The 19,103-nt window shown below is 38.7% G+C and overlaps 1 protein-coding gene across 2 annotated transcripts in view; it reads right to left on the reverse strand.

Moving 5' to 3' along the window:
- Positions 1-378: 378 nt before the first annotated feature.
- LOC117235429 overlaps positions 379-19,103 on the reverse strand; it is a 50,036-nt gene continuing 31,311 nt past the window's right edge. Inside the window, exons 2-14 of one of the 2 annotated variants that reach the window (XM_033497440.1) lie at positions 15,829-16,032; positions 15,454-15,540; positions 14,246-14,431; positions 14,133-14,171; positions 9,952-10,143; positions 7,735-7,829; positions 6,077-6,325; positions 5,534-5,902; positions 4,563-4,834; positions 3,685-3,863; positions 3,023-3,151; positions 2,475-2,660; positions 379-1,944 (exon numbers count right to left, since the gene is read on the reverse strand). In XM_033497440.1, coding sequence (XP_033353331.1) covers positions 920-1,944; positions 2,475-2,660; positions 3,023-3,151; positions 3,685-3,863; positions 4,563-4,834; positions 5,534-5,902; positions 6,077-6,325; positions 7,735-7,829; positions 9,952-10,143; positions 14,133-14,171; positions 14,246-14,431; positions 15,454-15,540; positions 15,829-16,032 — 3,212 coding nt within the window. In that variant the 3' untranslated portion in view covers positions 379-919. Of the gene's footprint in view, positions 1,948-2,474; positions 2,661-3,022; positions 3,152-3,684; positions 3,864-4,562; positions 4,835-5,533; positions 5,903-6,076; positions 6,326-7,734; positions 7,830-9,951; positions 10,144-14,132; positions 14,172-14,245; positions 14,432-15,453; positions 15,541-15,828; positions 16,033-19,103 lie in introns of both variants that reach the window. The other variant, XM_033497439.1, reaches the window with a different exon arrangement.

The raw sequence follows: 19,103 nt of genomic DNA on the forward strand, positions 1-19,103 counted from the left end.
AATTTCTTTTTTATGATCTTTACTGAATCAAAATTATTCAGATAGTCCAAATAAGTGACCGATAAATATAGAATTTTAAATATCAAAATCATTTTATTGGATGCGTAAATTAATTCAGTGACTAAATGGGTTGTGAAATAGCTGTTATTGTGTAACACATCTACATGCATATAAGGAAACTTCCAAGCGTGCAACATCACGGAATTGCAGTTAAAATTACTCTGTAACGTCGTGGTTACGAGGTTTCTAACGTGGATCATAGATTACTATTATAAGGATACGTAATGAGAGAGAGAGGGAGGGAGAGAGAGAGACTTCGAATCTCGGAATGTGCCTCAAATTTTGTCAATTATTCAGAATTCTCTTCGTGGCATCGCCTTACAACAAGCTAATCATTGAACGAAACAGAGAGCTATAATTCCGATTCGAGGAATTAACACATTCACCGCTCACTGTAAATACTTTCACTCGAGAAATAAAGAATAATTTTCCATAATTAAAGAATAAAATTTTCATCAAGATTTCTTCGCAAAAGTCAAACTATCCAGTCAAAAATACAACTAGTTTAAGAGCAACTGACATGTTTTTCGTTTTTTACTAAAAACATTCAACGCTGACATACTTTAATCGATATAATTTAACATTAACGCATTAACTTTGCGATAATGGAAGACAATTCCAAATTCTTCCTACCTTCTCGCGTTCACCTTCTCTTTACCCGTCACTCTCGAAAATTTACTCCAACAATATAGCAATCGACAGTTCTTCGCAAGCCACATACTCCGTAGCTCGAACTGAGATCCTCCATACCTTTCCTCAAACTATCCCTTGGAAACGTATCGAGGCAGCAGTGAATCTATTAACTCGAACGAACCTAATTGCAAGGAAAACAGCTTGGCCCGAGCACGGCCAACTTCGATCAACACTTGAGCTGCTTGCACTGTACCCCGATCTCCGTGCACCTGCACTCTAGACAAGGTCCAGAGAGCTCGGTAATGATCCTTCCAACGCGATACATCCTTCCGTAGATATTACATCCAGCCAATTTTAGCAAGCTAGCTACCGACATAGGAATTTCATTCTCTAGAACCTTAGACGGCGTTCCAGTCTCTGTCACATGATCCTCCATCTTCTCGCTCACTTTGGAAGACACTTTGTCATCCTCTGATTGGTCACTAACGTTTGCAGTCGATCTGCTAGTAGTCGATGTCTCTGTCGTCTTTGTATCTTTATTATTCTCATTGTTACTTGTATCTGAAGAGAATAACAGATCCAGAACAGTATCCAGAGAAAATATAGGTTCATCCAGCTCTGTATTAGCTCCGGAAGATGGTTTGATCGTAGTCGAGTGAAATTTAGAATTATTAACTTTTGTCAAAGAATCTCCGAGCTTCGACTCAGACGAGATATTAGCGTCGTTGATTTGCGAAGTATTTAATTTCACGAGATCAGAGTTCGTTGTATTAAAAGAAGAAATAGCATGTTCTTCTTGTTTCTTGGTAGTATGATCCATGGTTGAGGAAGCAACCTTTTTGGGAATCGTTTCGGAAACACGATCCAAAGTTTGTTCAGTTTCTTTGGTGTTGTAATTTGAAGCGATTGCTTCTTTTATATGTCCATCTTGACTCAGATTATATTTATTCTTGGTGATTAGTCTGGTTGGATCTTCTTCTGGTCTGTACGGTGGACGTAGGAGAGATAATTTATCCACGAAATCAAAGTTTGCTTGCAGAGGCTTTAGAGTGCTGGTAGTCGATGGCCTTGAAGTGGTGATTCCATGTTCTACCAGGTAAGGAATCATATCCTCGATCAGGGAAGGCAGATCAGGAGCTGGTTCTGTCTTTATCACGTCGCGGAATGGGTCTGGAAATATTATCGGCTGATGTAGCGATGGTGCAGTGGCGTCCGCACGGTCTAACACAACCGTTGGTGATTCTTCTGCTTCTACTGGAAGTAATCGAAATGTTAGAGTCGATACGTGATAGAATTGTTATTGATTAAATTGTATTTGAAAAACATTTTAACTCTCCAATGTAATTTTTTTGGAAATAGGAGGATGCTAGAGAATTATGGAATTTGGATGTATAAATAACGAAGAAATGCTTATAATAATTGTTTGAGGTAAGGTAAACTGAGAGGACAAACAGTCTAGAAATAACAAAATAATATAATTTTTCTCTTATCTGAGAAAAATTCGCTTGATCATAATACAATATATCAAACCTCGCCTGTTTACTCCCCAGACAAAAGATTGAGAATTAAACAAGATATAATTCCATTTCTTCTGTGTTAAATCAATAATGTACCAATTAATTGTTGAGCAGAAATACATCTCACAATGAGATCTATTTTTTTTTAGAAAATTAAAATTGAAACAAGGCGAACAGCAAAGGTAATTCAAACAATTTTTAAAGAAATATTCTTCTATCAAAGGTTTTTTCAAAGACTTCTTCGTCGTGTAAAATTTTTCGTACCACAGACGATTTTTCCGCAACACGTCTCTTCGGTGTTGATCCTTCTACATCCGATCTTCAGAGGTGGACATTTTTCCGTGGAGCACACTACCTCGCCGTAGTAGCACATGCAAATCACGCAGATACTGCTGCTCGGCACAATCTCCCCGTGACGGTACTCCATATTCTCGAAGAGACAGTTGCTGGCTGAGATTTATGAAACAAAAGCGGAGAATCTCGTTGAACTCGCCAGCTTCGAAATTTTCTCGGCCGCCTGAATCTTAAAATTATTTTTAAATTATAATCTAGCTCTCTATAACGCGAATTGTTCCTCCGCTTGTGAAACAGCCAAGAAATTACTTGAAAAATTACAATTTTTTACTTCAATGAAAAAGTTAGCAATAAAAATTTACGACTGTCGTAGATAGATTGTTCGATGACAATATGATGTACATAGCGGTACAATTAGATGCGAGCTCAATGGATTCGCGTGACACAACCAATAGAGCGGAAAATACGTTGTAATAAGAAAAAGCTGAATTCGAAGAAATAAATTAGACGTTCGTTACCATCGCTTTTACGATGAGGATTGGTGATTGGCGCCGGAACCACGGTGACGCCTGTTCCGATTTCCAGATTCAGATCGGTGGAATGGTAAGGGGCGTCGAAATAGGGCGGCTCCCTTGGCACGAATCCACCTTATGGAAAACAAATCCAGTTCAAAGTAGAAACACGGAAGAAGCTATTAATGTTACATTCAGAAACGAGAACTATAGGGAATTCACTTGCGGTACAACTTGTTAAATTGTAACGCCTTCAATTAATTATCAGTATAAAGTTCAGTAAATGTTCAAAGAAAACAACTGATTAAGGCATTTATTTCTTAGTATTCATTATTCTATATTCAAAAGAATATGCATGCAATTTATATTACACGTCTGTAATGTTCCCAGTACCACGAAGCAAAACGGGGAAAACAAGTTAAAACTTCTACGAAATAGTAAAGTAAGAATAAAAGTAGAAGCTTCTAAGGTCCCATTAATGAAACCGCAAGCAGCTGTTAAAAACTCATTGAGCAGGAAAAAGAGACGAAAAAAATAAGGGAAGAAAAACGTAAAAGCGTTACTCCTCGAAGGTGTCACCGCGAGAAGAATCGTGGTTTACGGTGGACGTAAAACGCGAACGAGGGTGGCAGAATGTATCCGTGGGACGAGTTTAAAATATGACCCACCTTCGGTCTCCACTGGCGGGCTGAATCTGTTTTCCTGAGTGGCGATATCGTAAAATCCGGAGGTGTCGGTGGGCCGTAGCTCCGGAGGCACTACCACCGAACCGGAAGGATATCCGGTAACCGGGGACGGGACTGTCTTGTCTTTCACCAACGCGTCCGCCGCCACAAACGGAATTATCCTGTATGGAAACGAATAAATCCAACCATTTCTCATTTCTTTCAACCACTTATCCTAAATTTGTTCCGCAGTTTTCTTCGTTCTTGGAATTTGAAAAATTACTCAGAAATGCATCTTAAATTTTGCTTAACTTGAATTTTGAAATGAGATTTTGAAGATTGATGCTAAGAACTGGTCCATCTTGTACAATTTTACCAGTCACAAGTTGATAAGAAAACAAACGAAGAAAAGAAAATGAAGGTTTCATTTATAGGAAACTTTTACTAATCCCCAATGATCTGGTTATCCTGTTTGGCGGAAAATTGTTTTCAAGTAGAACGAAATTTATTCTCAGTTCTATTATTCGTTCTCGGGAATGCGAAGATTAGGAATCTGACTAAAAAACAAGGTGTATATCTAATTGCGAAATATTCTATACTCTCTACATATGTAGAATATTCTAATACTATTTTAAGTATCCTCTCTTTTAATATTTACGACACTGTATAAACCTTCGTTAAACGTTTCAATAAAAATAAATTTTCCAGTATCATCCTCGATCCTCTCTTCCATCTACGAAAAGAACGAATATTAAACATATCAATAATTTTAAAGAATCTTCCATTATTACGTTTAATCGATACGTTTCTAATATCAACAGTCTGTCCCAAATTTCTGTCCACAATTTCTCAGTAACTTGATGAACCAGTATTTACCTTACCTAACATTGGGTAACGACGGCGGCAACGTTGGCTCGCTATAATCGTAATCATAATCCTCGCCTTTCTCACGGTGAGTGATGTTCAGGATAGCCTCGACATCCGGCGGGATCGATCTAATCGGGTTGATGGTCACACCATGTATGTGACCTACCGAGACGTTCGTTTTCACAGTCACGTTCATCACCAGAATGTCGTCCGGCATTAGTACGGTGGATGACGTCCTGGTGACGGACCCTTTGCCCATCGACTCCGTGGTCTGCACTGGTTCCACCTAATGGCAACAGGTTATATGGTTTTGACTCTATCCGCGAATTGATATCGACTGCTTGTCAAACTAGACGTTAATCGATCAACGATTGTCAAGTCAACAACGTGTAACGTGCCTAATATTTTAAGAGACACGCGTAGAGGAACGATCCTATGATTTTTCATAAATTTAGAAAGTTTCTTTCCTCTTAACTTTCGATTACGCAAATTTTTATAGAAATCCCTCCATTTCTCACTTTGTCTCTAATCCTACGAATGTCTACATAGTTCGCTGCTAAACTCGTGATTCAACTAAATTTGCATCAAATATTTTTAAATATCACGAAGTAAGAATACCTATACCGTCCTTGAGATTTTCAATTACATAAATATTAATAAAAATATTAATAAAAATCCCTTTCGTTTCTCGTCTTATATGAAACCCTACCAATGCCTACATCGTGTACTCTTCAGGTTACGTTCAAATAAATTTTCGACAAGCATTTCACAATATTGAAAAAGCAGAAACGCCTATAGTGTCTTTATCCAATTTCCGATTACGCAAATGTTAATCAAAATTGCTCTATTTCCCGTCAATCGAGTATAAACCATCCGGAGTTTGGGTAATATTTTCCAAGAGATCGAGCCAAGGGAGTCTCGCTTGTATCCACTGGAGTATCCTCGATTTATTTGTTATCCTCGAGCGATTTGTTTGCACACTAACCGTCGAGTTGGCGTGCTCGAAATCCTGCTCGAGCTTTCCGCTCGTCGACGGGGTCGTATTCTTGTTCCTCACGGTCACGTTGTGCATCTTCTCCTCCTCTGACTCGTGTAACTCCGTCACTGTATCGATCCCGCTCGCTTCCGGTAACAGGGTCGTTGATTCCTTAGTCGCCGTCGTCGTAGTCGTGGTGGTCGTCCTAGTCGTAGTGGTCGTCGTATCGTCCTGCGACGACAGATCCTCGATCACGTTGATCGTCGTCGACTCGCCAACGCTGTTCGTCGAGAAAATCGTCGACGAGTCATTCGAGAAATCGTCATCCTTGATCGACAAAGTTGATTCCAGCGTGGTCGAGTCCACGCTCGTCGTTGACTGTAAAACGATGTTTATCTATACGGCCTCTTTTCTTTTTTAATTTCCGTCGATGTAATATCAAAGATATTAGAAATATCTAGAATGTTAGAAATCTGAGAAAAATAGGAAAGATCTGTCCCGTGTCTACTTTGCGAACGTTTCACGAATTTCTTCGTATTACTCAAGAATTACCTCTTCGACGATGACGGGAGTGGTAGTGACGATTGCCGGGCTAGATTTCACGTAGTCCACCGTCTCGAGGATCTCGTTGTCCATGATGTCGGTCTCGAAGGTGGATGGCCAGGATGTAGAATCGGTGGAGACCGAAGATTCCTCCACGACCTGCCTCGTACTAGAATCGATTCGTTCCTCGACTACTCGATGACCGCGTCCCTCGACCAGAGCATTCGCGTGGGTTAGGTTTGTCTGATCAACTGCCGGCTGCATGGAATATTCGCCATTATCAGTTTCGTTGCTATATAATCTTGATCACCGATAGAAAGGAATGGCTATCAGTGCTTCGTATGAATAGCGAATTAATTGGAAATGGTCAGTGATAGAGTTATTCGGTTGTTAAGCGAACGAGTTATTAAGTGATCGAATTGTCGAGTTCACGACTCATTGGATATTGAGAATCGTCGAGCAATTAAATCGTAGAGATTCGCGTTATGCAAGCATTGTACCATTAAACGTACTAATGGATCACGGGGTATTACGACAGTTTGAGATAGATCGGAGTTAGATAGGACGATCTGAAAGATATACGGATTTACGATATACGAAACATAGAAAATATCGCGAGATATAAATAATTTAGAAAATATTCATATCGATATAAATTCGTGTAAACGTGTACGATCTACCTATTAACTATCGTGACAATATTTCTGAAAGTTGCGCGACAAGACAATGCTCGTTGTCAGTGCACTTCCAAATTTATCAAAATTAACAAGCAGACATAAATGTCAACCTTTTGTCAATAAAAAATATCGACGATTGAACGATCAATAAGGCAGTTTATCTTAACCGGACGCGTCTGATCGTCTGATAGGCACGAACCCCGATTTCACCTGTCATCCATCGTCATAAAAGACGGTTTGGTTGGTACGTGGCCGATGCCACGTGATTTACAAGCGGGATGGAATTTAATTAATGCAATCCTGCCACGAGCGGACGCCGTGTCAGACATTTAACTTAGTTAGTCGAGGAACGCAACGCGATGCATTCCTCGCCGAGAGATCCGTCCTCCTCGATGAATCGACTCTGTTCTCATATTTGTTAGCCGACTGTTACCCGTTCGAAACAATTATACGATCATTTGTCTCGACGATTTTGTCGCTTAACGTTCGATGCTTCGGAAACTGTTCGTGAAACGGAAGATGGATTAGCGTTTCAGCTTCTTGCGTTCCTCTCCTCGGCTATTTGTAATTAAAAGGATATTATAGTCGCTGTATTAGAACGTGTGCAGCGTGCGTTGAAGTTCACGAGATATTGATCAGGTGATGGAGTGGAAAATTCACGAGATACTGGTCAGGTGATGGAATGGAAAATTCAAATTTGAGAAAATGATCGTGTCGTTTTGAATAACTTCGTTGTAACGTTGAGTAGGAAATGGAAAAAATGACGAGGTGAAATTCATTTGACGCTAGAAGTACCAAGTTGAAATTTACGAGAAGATGATCTCTTATTTATTAAGAAAATGATCGTCTCGTATTGGTCGGTTTGTTCCAATAACTTTTAAGCGTCGATTAGCGAACAGAAGGAATTATTTGAATACGTTAAAAAGTTAGTTATTCGTTATATGAGAATGCTTGAAGAGATTAAAAATAGGAAATGAATGAAAAACGTACAAAGAAATTGGTCTCCTTGCGAAACTTGGCGTAGTCCTTGCTGATGAACGCGTACGAGGCGTAGTTCTGGGTGGCCTTAACCTCGATGCTACCGCCTTGAACGTTTAATCTGTCAGTTTCTTATGGCATTCGGGCTAAAACACCTAGGTGGTAATCAGGGTTGTGAAAGAGCACAGGGTTTTTGCTGGGCGCCCCACCCGGCTTATGTGTCTCCGTCTTTTCTTTCCCGACTCCTCTAATAAGCAACACGGAAGGAAATTGGAACGATCGTTCGCCTCCTGTGTCCGGAAGTGCTGCCTAAAGTCAGCTCGTTCAAGAAACTACAAGATTTTTCTCAGAAATAATATCTTTTTCTACCTTCCTCTACGGTTTACCAACGACAAATATTTATTTCACTTTAATTTCATCCAAAATGTATTTCACTAACTTGAAATCTTATTTTAATAAGTTTTGATTAAATATCTGTGGAAAGACCGTTGGTGGTTGATAATTAAATTTCGAGGAATATCATTATCGTGGTTTTTCGAGCTGAAAGGAAAAATTAAAATTAATTTCACTAAAAAAAAATGTATTTTAATAAAATCTTGTAAGACTTTATGTTAATAGGTTGCTACAAATTTCCGTAGCACGATCCTTGGCATTTGATAATTAAACTTTGAGCAATGTCGTTATTGCGACTCTTTTACGGCCGAAACGAAAAATTGAGGTTGAGATAAAAATTCCAATCTTTTCCAGAACCATGAAATCGCCGAGGATATTATCCTTTTCACGGAATCCGGATACTCAACCGAGCATTTAAATTTAATGATTTTCCACGCGATTCCACGCTTCCTGCGCGATTTCCTAATTCAATCCAACTTCCGCCGTTTCGTGACGTTTTCAAGCTTACGAGATTAAGTCTGGAATTTTTATGAAAAACGGCATAGTTATTTGCGTGTTTAATTCTTTTCGCGAAACAATAAAACGTAAAAAAGGGACAAAGAATTAAAATTTGTTGTTTTCCAGAAAATGGAAACTCTCTGTTCGAATTTATTTAATTCTGGCCGATTCGCTTCAATTCGAGAGTATTACGATGTTCAAAAAAATATATAAAGCTTTCCATATTCCCATTTAGTGACCTGTTGGCCATTTCACGTTCTCATTCACTAACTCGATTCAAAACTTATTCGTCCGTACCCAGGGTTTCCTGCTAAAAAATTCACTCGATGCCTCCGGAGAAATCCTCCAACTTCAACTCCAATATCTTCGTAGTAACAAACCATCGATTTCATACCCCATCTTCGCGCCCTACCAAAACTAACTTTGCCCATGAATTCCCTGGTACCAATTTCAACGACTAGCCCAATCGATCAAAAACGAGGTTTGATTTACGATTTTCTATCTTATCCTTGATCGTGCAAGGACCTTTTCGTCGTCTGTTTAGCAGCGAATCCTCAACAGATCGTTTCAATGACGATCCATCGTTTTAAATCGATAATCTTCATGGGTGAATTCAAAGTGCCTTTTATCCTCTTCGATTTTCAAGTAAATGCAAGATTTTTCTACGTACAAAATCCAATAGCATTTCGTTAGAAGAAACAAGAAAATGAACTACAGAAACGATAAAAGCCAGATGCGTGTACTGTCCAGTATCGTTATCAACAATCTCAAAAGTAACTTTCAGATAAAAATGGTTCCATTTTGCGCAGCGAGAATTGACGATTGTTAGTATGAAATTTAACGAGCTTGCTAGATGAAATTTTTCCATTTCTCTCGATATATTTCCGCCAGTCCTGTCGTCGTTTGAAGCAAAGGAAACTGTTATATTTGTTAAATTAATTTCAGTATCCCTATTTTCCTAGGGAATAGAATCGTAGCCGAAAAGAAAGAAGAAAAGTTATGCGCGAATTAAAAAGTTCAACGTGGAAGCGTAAAAGATGCAACTAATAAAAATCGTCTCTAATGAAAATCCTCTCTAAACCGAATATTATTTGACAAAAGAGAGGCTTCAGCCGTGTCACAACGACAGAGTAATTTAAGATACGCGATTTACCACGTGTACGATCGTTATCGAGGAAGAAGCGACGATAGCATCGGTGTGAAGCATGATTGACTCAGAGACAGGTTACTCGTCTTAGGGTGAGAGTAATTGGTCACGAACCGGAAAACACAATCCGGGCGTGTCAGTCGGGCGGGGCAAAATCGCGGCAACCCTGATGCGAAGGCATTACGACTCACTGCAGTTATAGGTGGATGGACAGCAGTGTCCCTCGCGTACGATCGGGCTGCAGCCTTGAAGAGGAGGTGCACAAGCAAGAGGCACGCAACGTACCGCGCCCATCGCGCAGAAACAGTTATCACAGGCGGCCTTCCATTCGATGTCCCGAACCATCTCACCCTCCTCGTACACTCTCGAACCCACGCGACACCCTGTGAACCAAACCTTTTTGTTAGCTGAAGAATTTATACGATAAATTACGTAACAGGTCGTAACATACAACGACTACAAAGAGCATTGGCACACCAGTCTATTTGCTATAACACTTACATATTAATTAATTAAATTTCGTACTCTCGCGCGACTACAAAAATTTAACACTATTCGAGCGAATAGAATCTGTTAAACCTGTTTAAAAAACGTTTCGTTGGATGATAAGGATCCGTGGCGTTTATACGACTATTTCGTTGATTCATTCAGTCGTTGGGTATATTTGTTAACAGCCCTTATCCTACAAAAATCCCTTAAATCCGACACATTTGATACGCACGACTTTCAAATCGAATACATACGCTATACTTGAAGTCTCAATCTATTACAGCCCTATTCTCGGAAATCGAAACAGGATCACTTCGCTAATCCGCTAATTTAACTTTCCGATCACCTCTCGTTCGGTTCGAAACGCCGAAACGGTTCCGAGGGTAGCAGTTTCGAAATCTGCTCTCCGGAAGCTGTCATAAAGCAACGAACAGCCAATCTCCTTGCGCCATCGCCGAATACGGCGATTGGACAAAAAGGACGTAGGAAGTCAATATCGATCGACGAGACGATCCTAACTTAAGTTCTATCGAGAAGATACCGCCCTGAGGCCGTTATTAGACGCCTTGCCGTCGATCGATGACGAGAAGCGAACAATGGGACCCGGTGTTCGATCGTTATTCAGTGTTTTCACGGCGGACTTGCAGTGGACGAGACTTTAGGCGATGCCAGAGGAGGCTAGTTTCGAGGATAGTTTGCTGGCAACTGTGCGGGATTAAGTCGGCGCGCGGCGGTTCGAATGGACTTCTAATGGGGTGGAAACGAGGCTTTGGAGGGAGGTTTAAGTTTTGAGCGGCCGCGTGTAACTGGCCGTTAAATGGACGAGCAACGGCATCCGAGAGTGTTGGTCTTTTGGTAAATGCTGAAAGGGGTATGTGGTTTCTGAGGGTGGAAAAGTAAAGTCACGATATAGCAGCTCGATGCTGGAATATGTAAACTGATTCTCTACATAGACGTGAATAGCCTTGTGTATAATATCTCTCAAAAATATATATAAATATAAATATAAAAAATCTCAAAGGGATGAATGTATCGGAAATACGAAGAATTCTGACAGAGAAAATGAGTATATTTCAGGTATCATTTTTGCCAGGTAAAGACACGGTATAAGTACATTCTTTATATGTGGATACGATTAGGTTTCTGTTTAGTACTTTGTCATACGTAATATAAAAGAAAGGAATATACAGGGTGGTTGGTAAGCGGAAAGGGGGTGATTCTACGCGAAAAAAGAAGTCGAAAATATAGAATAAAAATTTCTTTTTTAATTTTTCCATCGAGACAACGATCTACAGTGAGATCCGTTATAACGAGACGCGATAAAGTGCACGCGTACCGAGCGAAAATTCAAAGTCGATTTTCTCGAAAACAAAGCCTCGAACGAAAAATGTTTATTCTATATTTTCGACTTCTTTTTTCGCGTAGAATCGCCCCCTTTCCGCTCGTACCACCAGTTACCAACCACCCTGTATAATATAAGATGTATTGAAAATATGTAGAATCCAGACAGGTGAAATGGATACGCTTCGCGTGTAATTCTTTATGAGCGGAGACACGGTATCTCGATAGCGAAACGAGCAGAACGATTTTCTATTGATTTGGTAAAGTAGATTTTTTGTTTTCGCAGGTTAAATATGAAAAAGGCAACGTGAAAGATGAATTTAAATAAAAAAAAAAACAATCTGTCGATAGAATTTAAAAAATGAACTAGAAATGGCAAATTGAAATGTCAATTGCACAAACCCAATCAAAATAATTCCAAAAGAACACACAATAGTACACTTAAAAAAGATCAATCAAAAAGCTTGTAACGAAACGTTGTAAAATGAAAAAAGCGTACGAAAGTTGCGCGATAAAATTGTATGGAAATACTTTTAATACGAAAATACAGATAAAAGTACTTTTTCGAAACGAACGATAATAATGAAGAAGGAGTAGAAAAATCCAGCAGATAAAAACGTCAGCTCTAAGTAACTGCAGGGATGTAGTGTCGAAAGCAAAAATTCGCGGAAGTAAAACAAATGTTGCACGTCGTCGTTTCACGCGTCAGATTTTCCGGGAAACATGATTTCTCATTTCCACGGAAGAAAAGGGTGGCCGCCGTCGTAAAATTGAATGAAACTGGGCGTTAAGTGAACGAGCGGAGAAACGGCGGCCGCTGTCGTGGTGGAAATCTTTTCGAAGCACGAAGTGTCATGGGATAACGTAACGTCGACTGGCAGAGCGAACTATTATTACATTAAAACGTTTCCCTTCAACTTTCTAACGCGCGTGCATGTGTGTGTATGTACGTGTTACGTACATTATCCTCCATAAGTACCAAATTTGATCATCTTTATTATATGGGAAACGTGGAAAACACAGTCAAAATAGGTAGAAATTTCCGCTTGTAATATCTAACATATGAAATATAAATGTCTAGAAGTAGGTTGAGAAAGATTAGAAACGACGTTATATCTTACTGCTAGGGTTAACTTGCATCAAGTTATTGCCTAGCGCGATAGATACGTAGATACACGAAATATTTAATAAAATTCACCTATTTATCGGTAATTGTTTATTTGTTAGTGAGAACTTCATATTTAATATTTCCAATAATATAATATTATGGTGATATGAATTGGCCGTTAATTTTTTATAACGACTCGCTTTTAGTCCTACCAAGTAACCAGGTACTTTTACAGGGTTTTAAAAAAATGAACGATATTTTTAAACTGTGGCAATATACAAAAATATAAATACTGTGGTTGAGCGTAAGAGAAGCGAATACATCAAAGTCTTTAAATGTTTCGTCGAATATCCGGTATACGAATCGAACGCTCTTTAAAATTCGACTTTCGAGTTAATTCAGTATTTCCAATCGCCTATTTATGCTCAACGTGTAGGTTAGTGATCGTCTGGCAAACAGAAGCAGTCGGTTCGGTTCCGTCTTTTCTGAAAAGCCGCTCAGACAGAGCCGGCCCTCTATCCGGTGAAAGTTGCGACGAAAAGTTTAACGCGATAAAAAGGAAAGTTTGCTTCGGTCGCTGTATCAGCCGCTTTGGAAGAAGCCGACTGGCTCTCTCCCTCCATTCGGCTTGCTGGCCGAGTTTAAATTTAAGCTCAGCTTATGAGGAAAAATCGCATCGCAGCGCAAAATCAGCGAGACGTTGCATGGCGAACTTTAATCTCTTTAAATTGCGTCAGGTTTTATCGCGTACCGAGTACCATCTAATTATCCTTACGAAAGGCTTTTTAAGAATTCCTCTTTCGTCTCTCTTTTTCTGCCCGTTATGAGAACCACTTTTTGTTCCGCATCTTAGTTATAATTGAGAAAAGTTTTACTACGCATACGTGCAATACATATACGTACAATACTGTCTACGGAATGCTAAAACAAGCGCGAAGGATATTGATCGTACGGGTACTATTCTGGACTTCAAGCCAATGAAGAAAGTCCCTGCATAAAAGCTTCCTTCGACGCTTATTTTTCAAACTATAAACAATTTAGTTTTACGCTAGAAATAAACTACTAGATCAGTGGAACCGGTTAACGAACGATCCATTGTATCTCTGAATTAAAAATATTTCTTATATGTTGCATATTAAAATACTCTTTTTTTAACCACCGATTTTACAATCCTTCGCACACGAAAGCAAATACTTCAAAGACGTAAGATTGAAAACTTCGGGAAGCAGAAACTTCCGGAGCTAAAATCTTTCGAAAATTGCAGGGGTGAAAATGATAGTTGCGTACTCCGTTTGATTCAATGAATAATTCGTAATTGCAATTGCTTTCGAAACCTTTGAGATTCGAACGTACGGCTTCTTGACTCAGCTTCTTCCATGCAAAAAAAAGGAGAAAGAGAAGAAAAAGGGGGAATAAATGAAACGTTTCACTCACCGTTTCCCGTGATCGGCGCCAGCGTCGACGAATGGAGATCTTAAAGAACAGAGAAGAAGAGAATGCGGTATGAGTTATTATTTGGATTCGCGGCGAATGAAGACTACACTCACGGGTGCAATTGTAGGCAACCGGGCAGCAGGAGTGCGGGGCATACAGTGGAGTGCATCCTGGCAGGGGCAGCAGGCACTTTGGTCTGATGCATTTTCTCGCTCCAGAGATGCAGTAGCAGTATTCGCATCTACGTGAGCCCATCATCGCCGAGCCAGGCCCGTATCTCACGCCCTCATGCAGGCAACCTGATTGTTAACACCACCGACCATCAGCCTGATGTTGAATCTTTTAACTGCAACCACTCTCGAACGTGGTCTGCTTTGAGAAAGCAACTTTACTTCTTACTCGCGCTATATGTACCTTTCAGAGCTATACTATTGAGTATTCTGAAAGAATACATTGCTTATCTATGTTAAAAAAAAAAACTGTTAATAAATGTCGTTGAGTCTCATTTCAGTGGGACTTGAAGATATTTTCAAAAGAAAGAAGATGCACCGATATCTTTCTGAATCAATGAATACCTCGTAATTGTAATTTTTTTGCGGATTTATAATTCCAAATCCTTAAGTCTAAAGTCTTAGGATCGTGAGATTTTTTAATCTCGAAAAGTAGAACCATTTGAACATTGTAAGGAGTGAAATGATAGTGACCTATAAGATAAAGAATAAGAAGGAAAAGAAAAGATAGATAAAGAACCTAGTTCGCAATTCTAATTTGCGATTGTAGCTTGTATAATTATTAAAAAGATTGCACACAGGGTAGAAATAACAGGAATGGGTAGCAAACGTTCGCAGAAATTAAAATCCTACAAGCCTTAATGGCAAGTTTGCTAAATTGTGGGGCCAGATAGCAGCAACTCTAAATCATAGGTTATAGGAGCGATAATTTTCAAGTCGTAAACTGTAATACCAATGAAGTGGAGGGTAATAACAGCACTAGCCCTCGAATAGTAGGCCGCGGTAGCATATCGTAGATTATGATAACAACGAAGAAGGTGTAAACCACAGTTTCCCTTACGTCGTAAAGCACAACGACTATTCTCCACTCTATAAACTTGCTAAAAATAAGTGCAAGCACATCAGTTTCGGCAAACTTAGTGGCAATGTTAACAATCTTATTCCGATAGCGATATTTCAACGCCTATTCGATTACTATTCTCTAATACCATAACAAGTTGCAACAACAATATCCAACATCGATATAATCGTTGCCCAGCGAGTTTCGGGTGTCTCTAAATTCCCTCTGTCTACAGTTCTGCGATGATTACCTTGAAAACGAGAGTTCTGAGGTTCCTCAACCTTCTCTTCTGCCTCCACGTGAACGTTAGACCTGCGTAGCATGTTCATGGCGTCACCTGAAAATGTTCATTCGTCTTTAACTCTCTGTATCCTAAATAAATTGTTTATTAGAGCTTTTTTATTGAAACTAATAATATCTAGTATTAGCAAAGAAATAACTCGGTTCAAATACAAAGGTGTATGCCGAATAAATAAAATACAATTATTATATTATATCGTTTTCATCGTTCTTTGCTAATATTACATGTTATTTTACATTATATAATTCTAATTTAGAACAGATTGATTTCGCGATGTATAACGTAACCGAGCGAAGTTGAGACATTTTTCATAATCGTACTAACGTGTCTCGCTGCAAATTAATTCTGGGCAACAGACGTTCTCTCCTGGCGAACGAACGCGACATCCGGTGGGTGGTGGGTTTGGCAGTCGTGGACAAACTCGAAGACGACATCTCAGCGCACCGTCACTGCACCTGCACTGCAAGCAGGGCTCGGACGTGACCACCGACGTGCCCTCTTCGTATCTGCGACCCTCGTACCTGCAACCTGCGACAGATCGTTCCGTTTCAATGACCACACTGTCCAGAACGTGTAGCATAACATAGTTTATACACCACCATGCAAAAATTTAAAATCACTTTTCCAATTTTATTTATATCAGATGACGTGGCGAACTTTATCATTAATTAAAAATTCGTTTCGTAAATTACGGATCATAATGTCTCGTTCTTCGATGCAACTTTTTACTAGGAAACGACACATATGTATATTAATAATTTATCAAAGAAAGAACATTTTAGTAATTATATTTATTCGGATTCTTGGATTTTATGGAATTCGAAATCTTCGCAAGAAATGTCTACAAGAGTACTTTCATGACACTGTGCATTCCTAAGCACGTACAGTTATAGAAACAATTTCTGATTCTCTGACTAATAGCTTTACACGAACACAGGTTACAAGCGAACAAAATTAACGACGATACACGCGTCTGATGGAACATAACATAAAATGAAAATGTAATAAAGGAAAGGTAAACTAGCGTCTGTTTAAATTTAATTTCAGTTGTCGAAATTGCGATGTTTCCAATCTTATTTGATTTCGGTATCCAAATTTTATTTGAAATATGGAAAATAAATAGGAGCACTCGGTATATCGTATTAACGAGTAAATTTACGAATGAACACGAGGATTAATTTTAAAATACCGATAATACTTATTACTATAAATAAAGGTAATCTGTGATTGGATATAGAAAAAATAAGCATTTACGAATCAATATTTCCACGTTATCAATTTGTGTCGATGAAGAAGGATAAAAAAATAAAAACGAACATTCAATCCAATTTATCGTATCATCAGTCCTCAAACGTTACTCTGCTCTGCGAAAAATATTTTAAATTTGCAAATAAGGGAATTTTAAATACCAAAGTGGAGCGAAATTAATACCTTAAAATTGATATTTCGGACACAAAACTGGGCCAACATTAATACTCTAAACTACGAAACTCGTCCAAAAGAAAAATTAAACATTCAAAAAGACAAAAAGGACATTTAATTCCATTTATTGTATCATCGATTCCGAAACACAATCACAAGCAAATGAAAATTTAACTGTATAAAATGAGATAAAAATCATATAAAATATAATACACACGAAACGAATCAAAATTAATCAGTAAAAAAGGATAGAAGGGAAACTAAGTGTTCAAAATGCAAAAGCGATTTAAACTATACATCGCTTTATTTTCTAGTAGATCGCTTCTAGCTCGATTCGATGGCGAATGACTCATTTTGCTCGAATTTCCAGGTGAATTTTCGACGCACCGGAAGCGTGACCGGTTTCCCTTTCAAAACCTATTCCACCAAGTGAATAGGATTACGCGGAATCACCGCGGAATAATTTGTAATGGAGCTGTGCACGCTAGAATAACGCGATCGTGAAATAACCCCTGACTGCCTCGTAACGATTTTTTCGGTTTGAACAAAAAAAAAAAAAAAAAATTTCGTTGTTGGCCTTTGTTCGACGCGCAGGATCGAACAAAAGGGGAAAATAAAAAAGATATAAAAAATAGAGAGAGAGCGTAGAACCGTCAGAGTGGCTTAAAGTGCAACGCAGCCCTGCGATAAATTCATTTCCGAGCCACTGAAGGTGTATGGCGTGCCCAATTTGTAGCTAAATGTGGCTCAAGACAAGGGATCCCGTCAATGAGGATAATAGGATTTCAGTGTGAAAGATACCACAAGATGGAAATGAATGTGAATGTTTATCGCGTGACACGTGAAACTGATTTATTCGCGGAGAGTAGATTATCGAATGTGTTGCGAATTATAGAGACATTGATACATGGAAATTGGATGATGAGAATCGATAGTAATATGATGTAACGTCGAATGATTTTTCTTTTTGCATATTGAAAAAACATTCGAGGTGTAATTTTTTCAGTAAGAAGGTTTAATGAGGGATACAGATGTATTAGTAATGTATTAATGGTCGAATGAATGAGGACAGGTACTTTTATCGAGTGGAATGGCCACGCGATTGTGTGTCTGCCCAGGACTGATCGTTTCTACTTGCTATATTCTTACTGCGAAATCCATGAGTTTAAAGTATTTGAACAAATAAATCGAGATGAAATAGGGAAAATACATTGCTAGAAATAGTCAAGAAGTCAAGTTTCTAAATATTTTCACAACATCCACTGCAGGACTTTGTAAATGCATTATTTTATAAATATTTCCACCGACGTATTCGAACATTCTCTGTAACATCTATTCGACGAAACGATTCGCTAAATCTTCTTATCCACGATTAATCAGAGAAGATTAATTCTCCAAATGAAATTCTCCAAATGAAATCAAAGTCGCTGAGACAAAACTTTCGTAAATTTTCCCTTCGTGCAAGTAACGGAGGAAAGAAACAAAGTTGCACTATCGATTTTTTGTGTGGGAATTTCTTCCTTGCATTCCTAACGACTTCGAGAAAACAAGCAGAAAGTTGAGGAAATGACAACAAAAAGAATTAGGACGCCATTAGTTGTAAGAACCGGTAAAGCTCATATGGAAGAAACTAGTCTATTGTTGGGTCCATAAAAGAACAGAATCAAGTTGCCTAGTGCGAAGCGGACAATGGCAAAGGAACGGACGTGTCTTGGAAAAACGATCTCATTTTCAGAAAAGAATCGAATGAGAAATTTGTTGTAAGGAACTTCAAATTGCCCTTCGAGCGTCGGTGTGCAAAGATTACAGGAAGGGTCGTCGAAGTCATAGTGAATAAAGTTATTATTCGAGATAGTCCTATACAATTTACTCTAACTATGGAGAAACTATTGCACAACATTGATCGTTTTTATCCTATCAATTTACTTTACTTTACCCCCTTCCCCTCGCTACGGGACTGCGGATTTCCATGCATTTTTAAATTTTCTAAACAAACGTAAAAGAAAATGAAATTTAAATAAAAGCTCGTTTCATCTATCAAATATTACAGTACATATTTTATTTCGAATGTTTTTTTTATTTTTCCATATCATACGCATCGTGCGCATTTCTATACCTTTAAATTTCACAAAAATCAGAAAAATTCGTAGTCCACTGATCGCTTTGAATTTCCAATT

The sequence above is a fragment of the Bombus vosnesenskii genome, unplaced genomic scaffold (assembly GCF_011952255.1).
Source record: "Bombus vosnesenskii isolate JDL3184/JDL3185 unplaced genomic scaffold, Bvos_JDL3184-5_v1.1 scf7180000013316, whole genome shotgun sequence".
In the NCBI taxonomy this organism is placed as follows: domain Eukaryota; kingdom Metazoa; phylum Arthropoda; class Insecta; order Hymenoptera; family Apidae; genus Bombus; species Bombus vosnesenskii.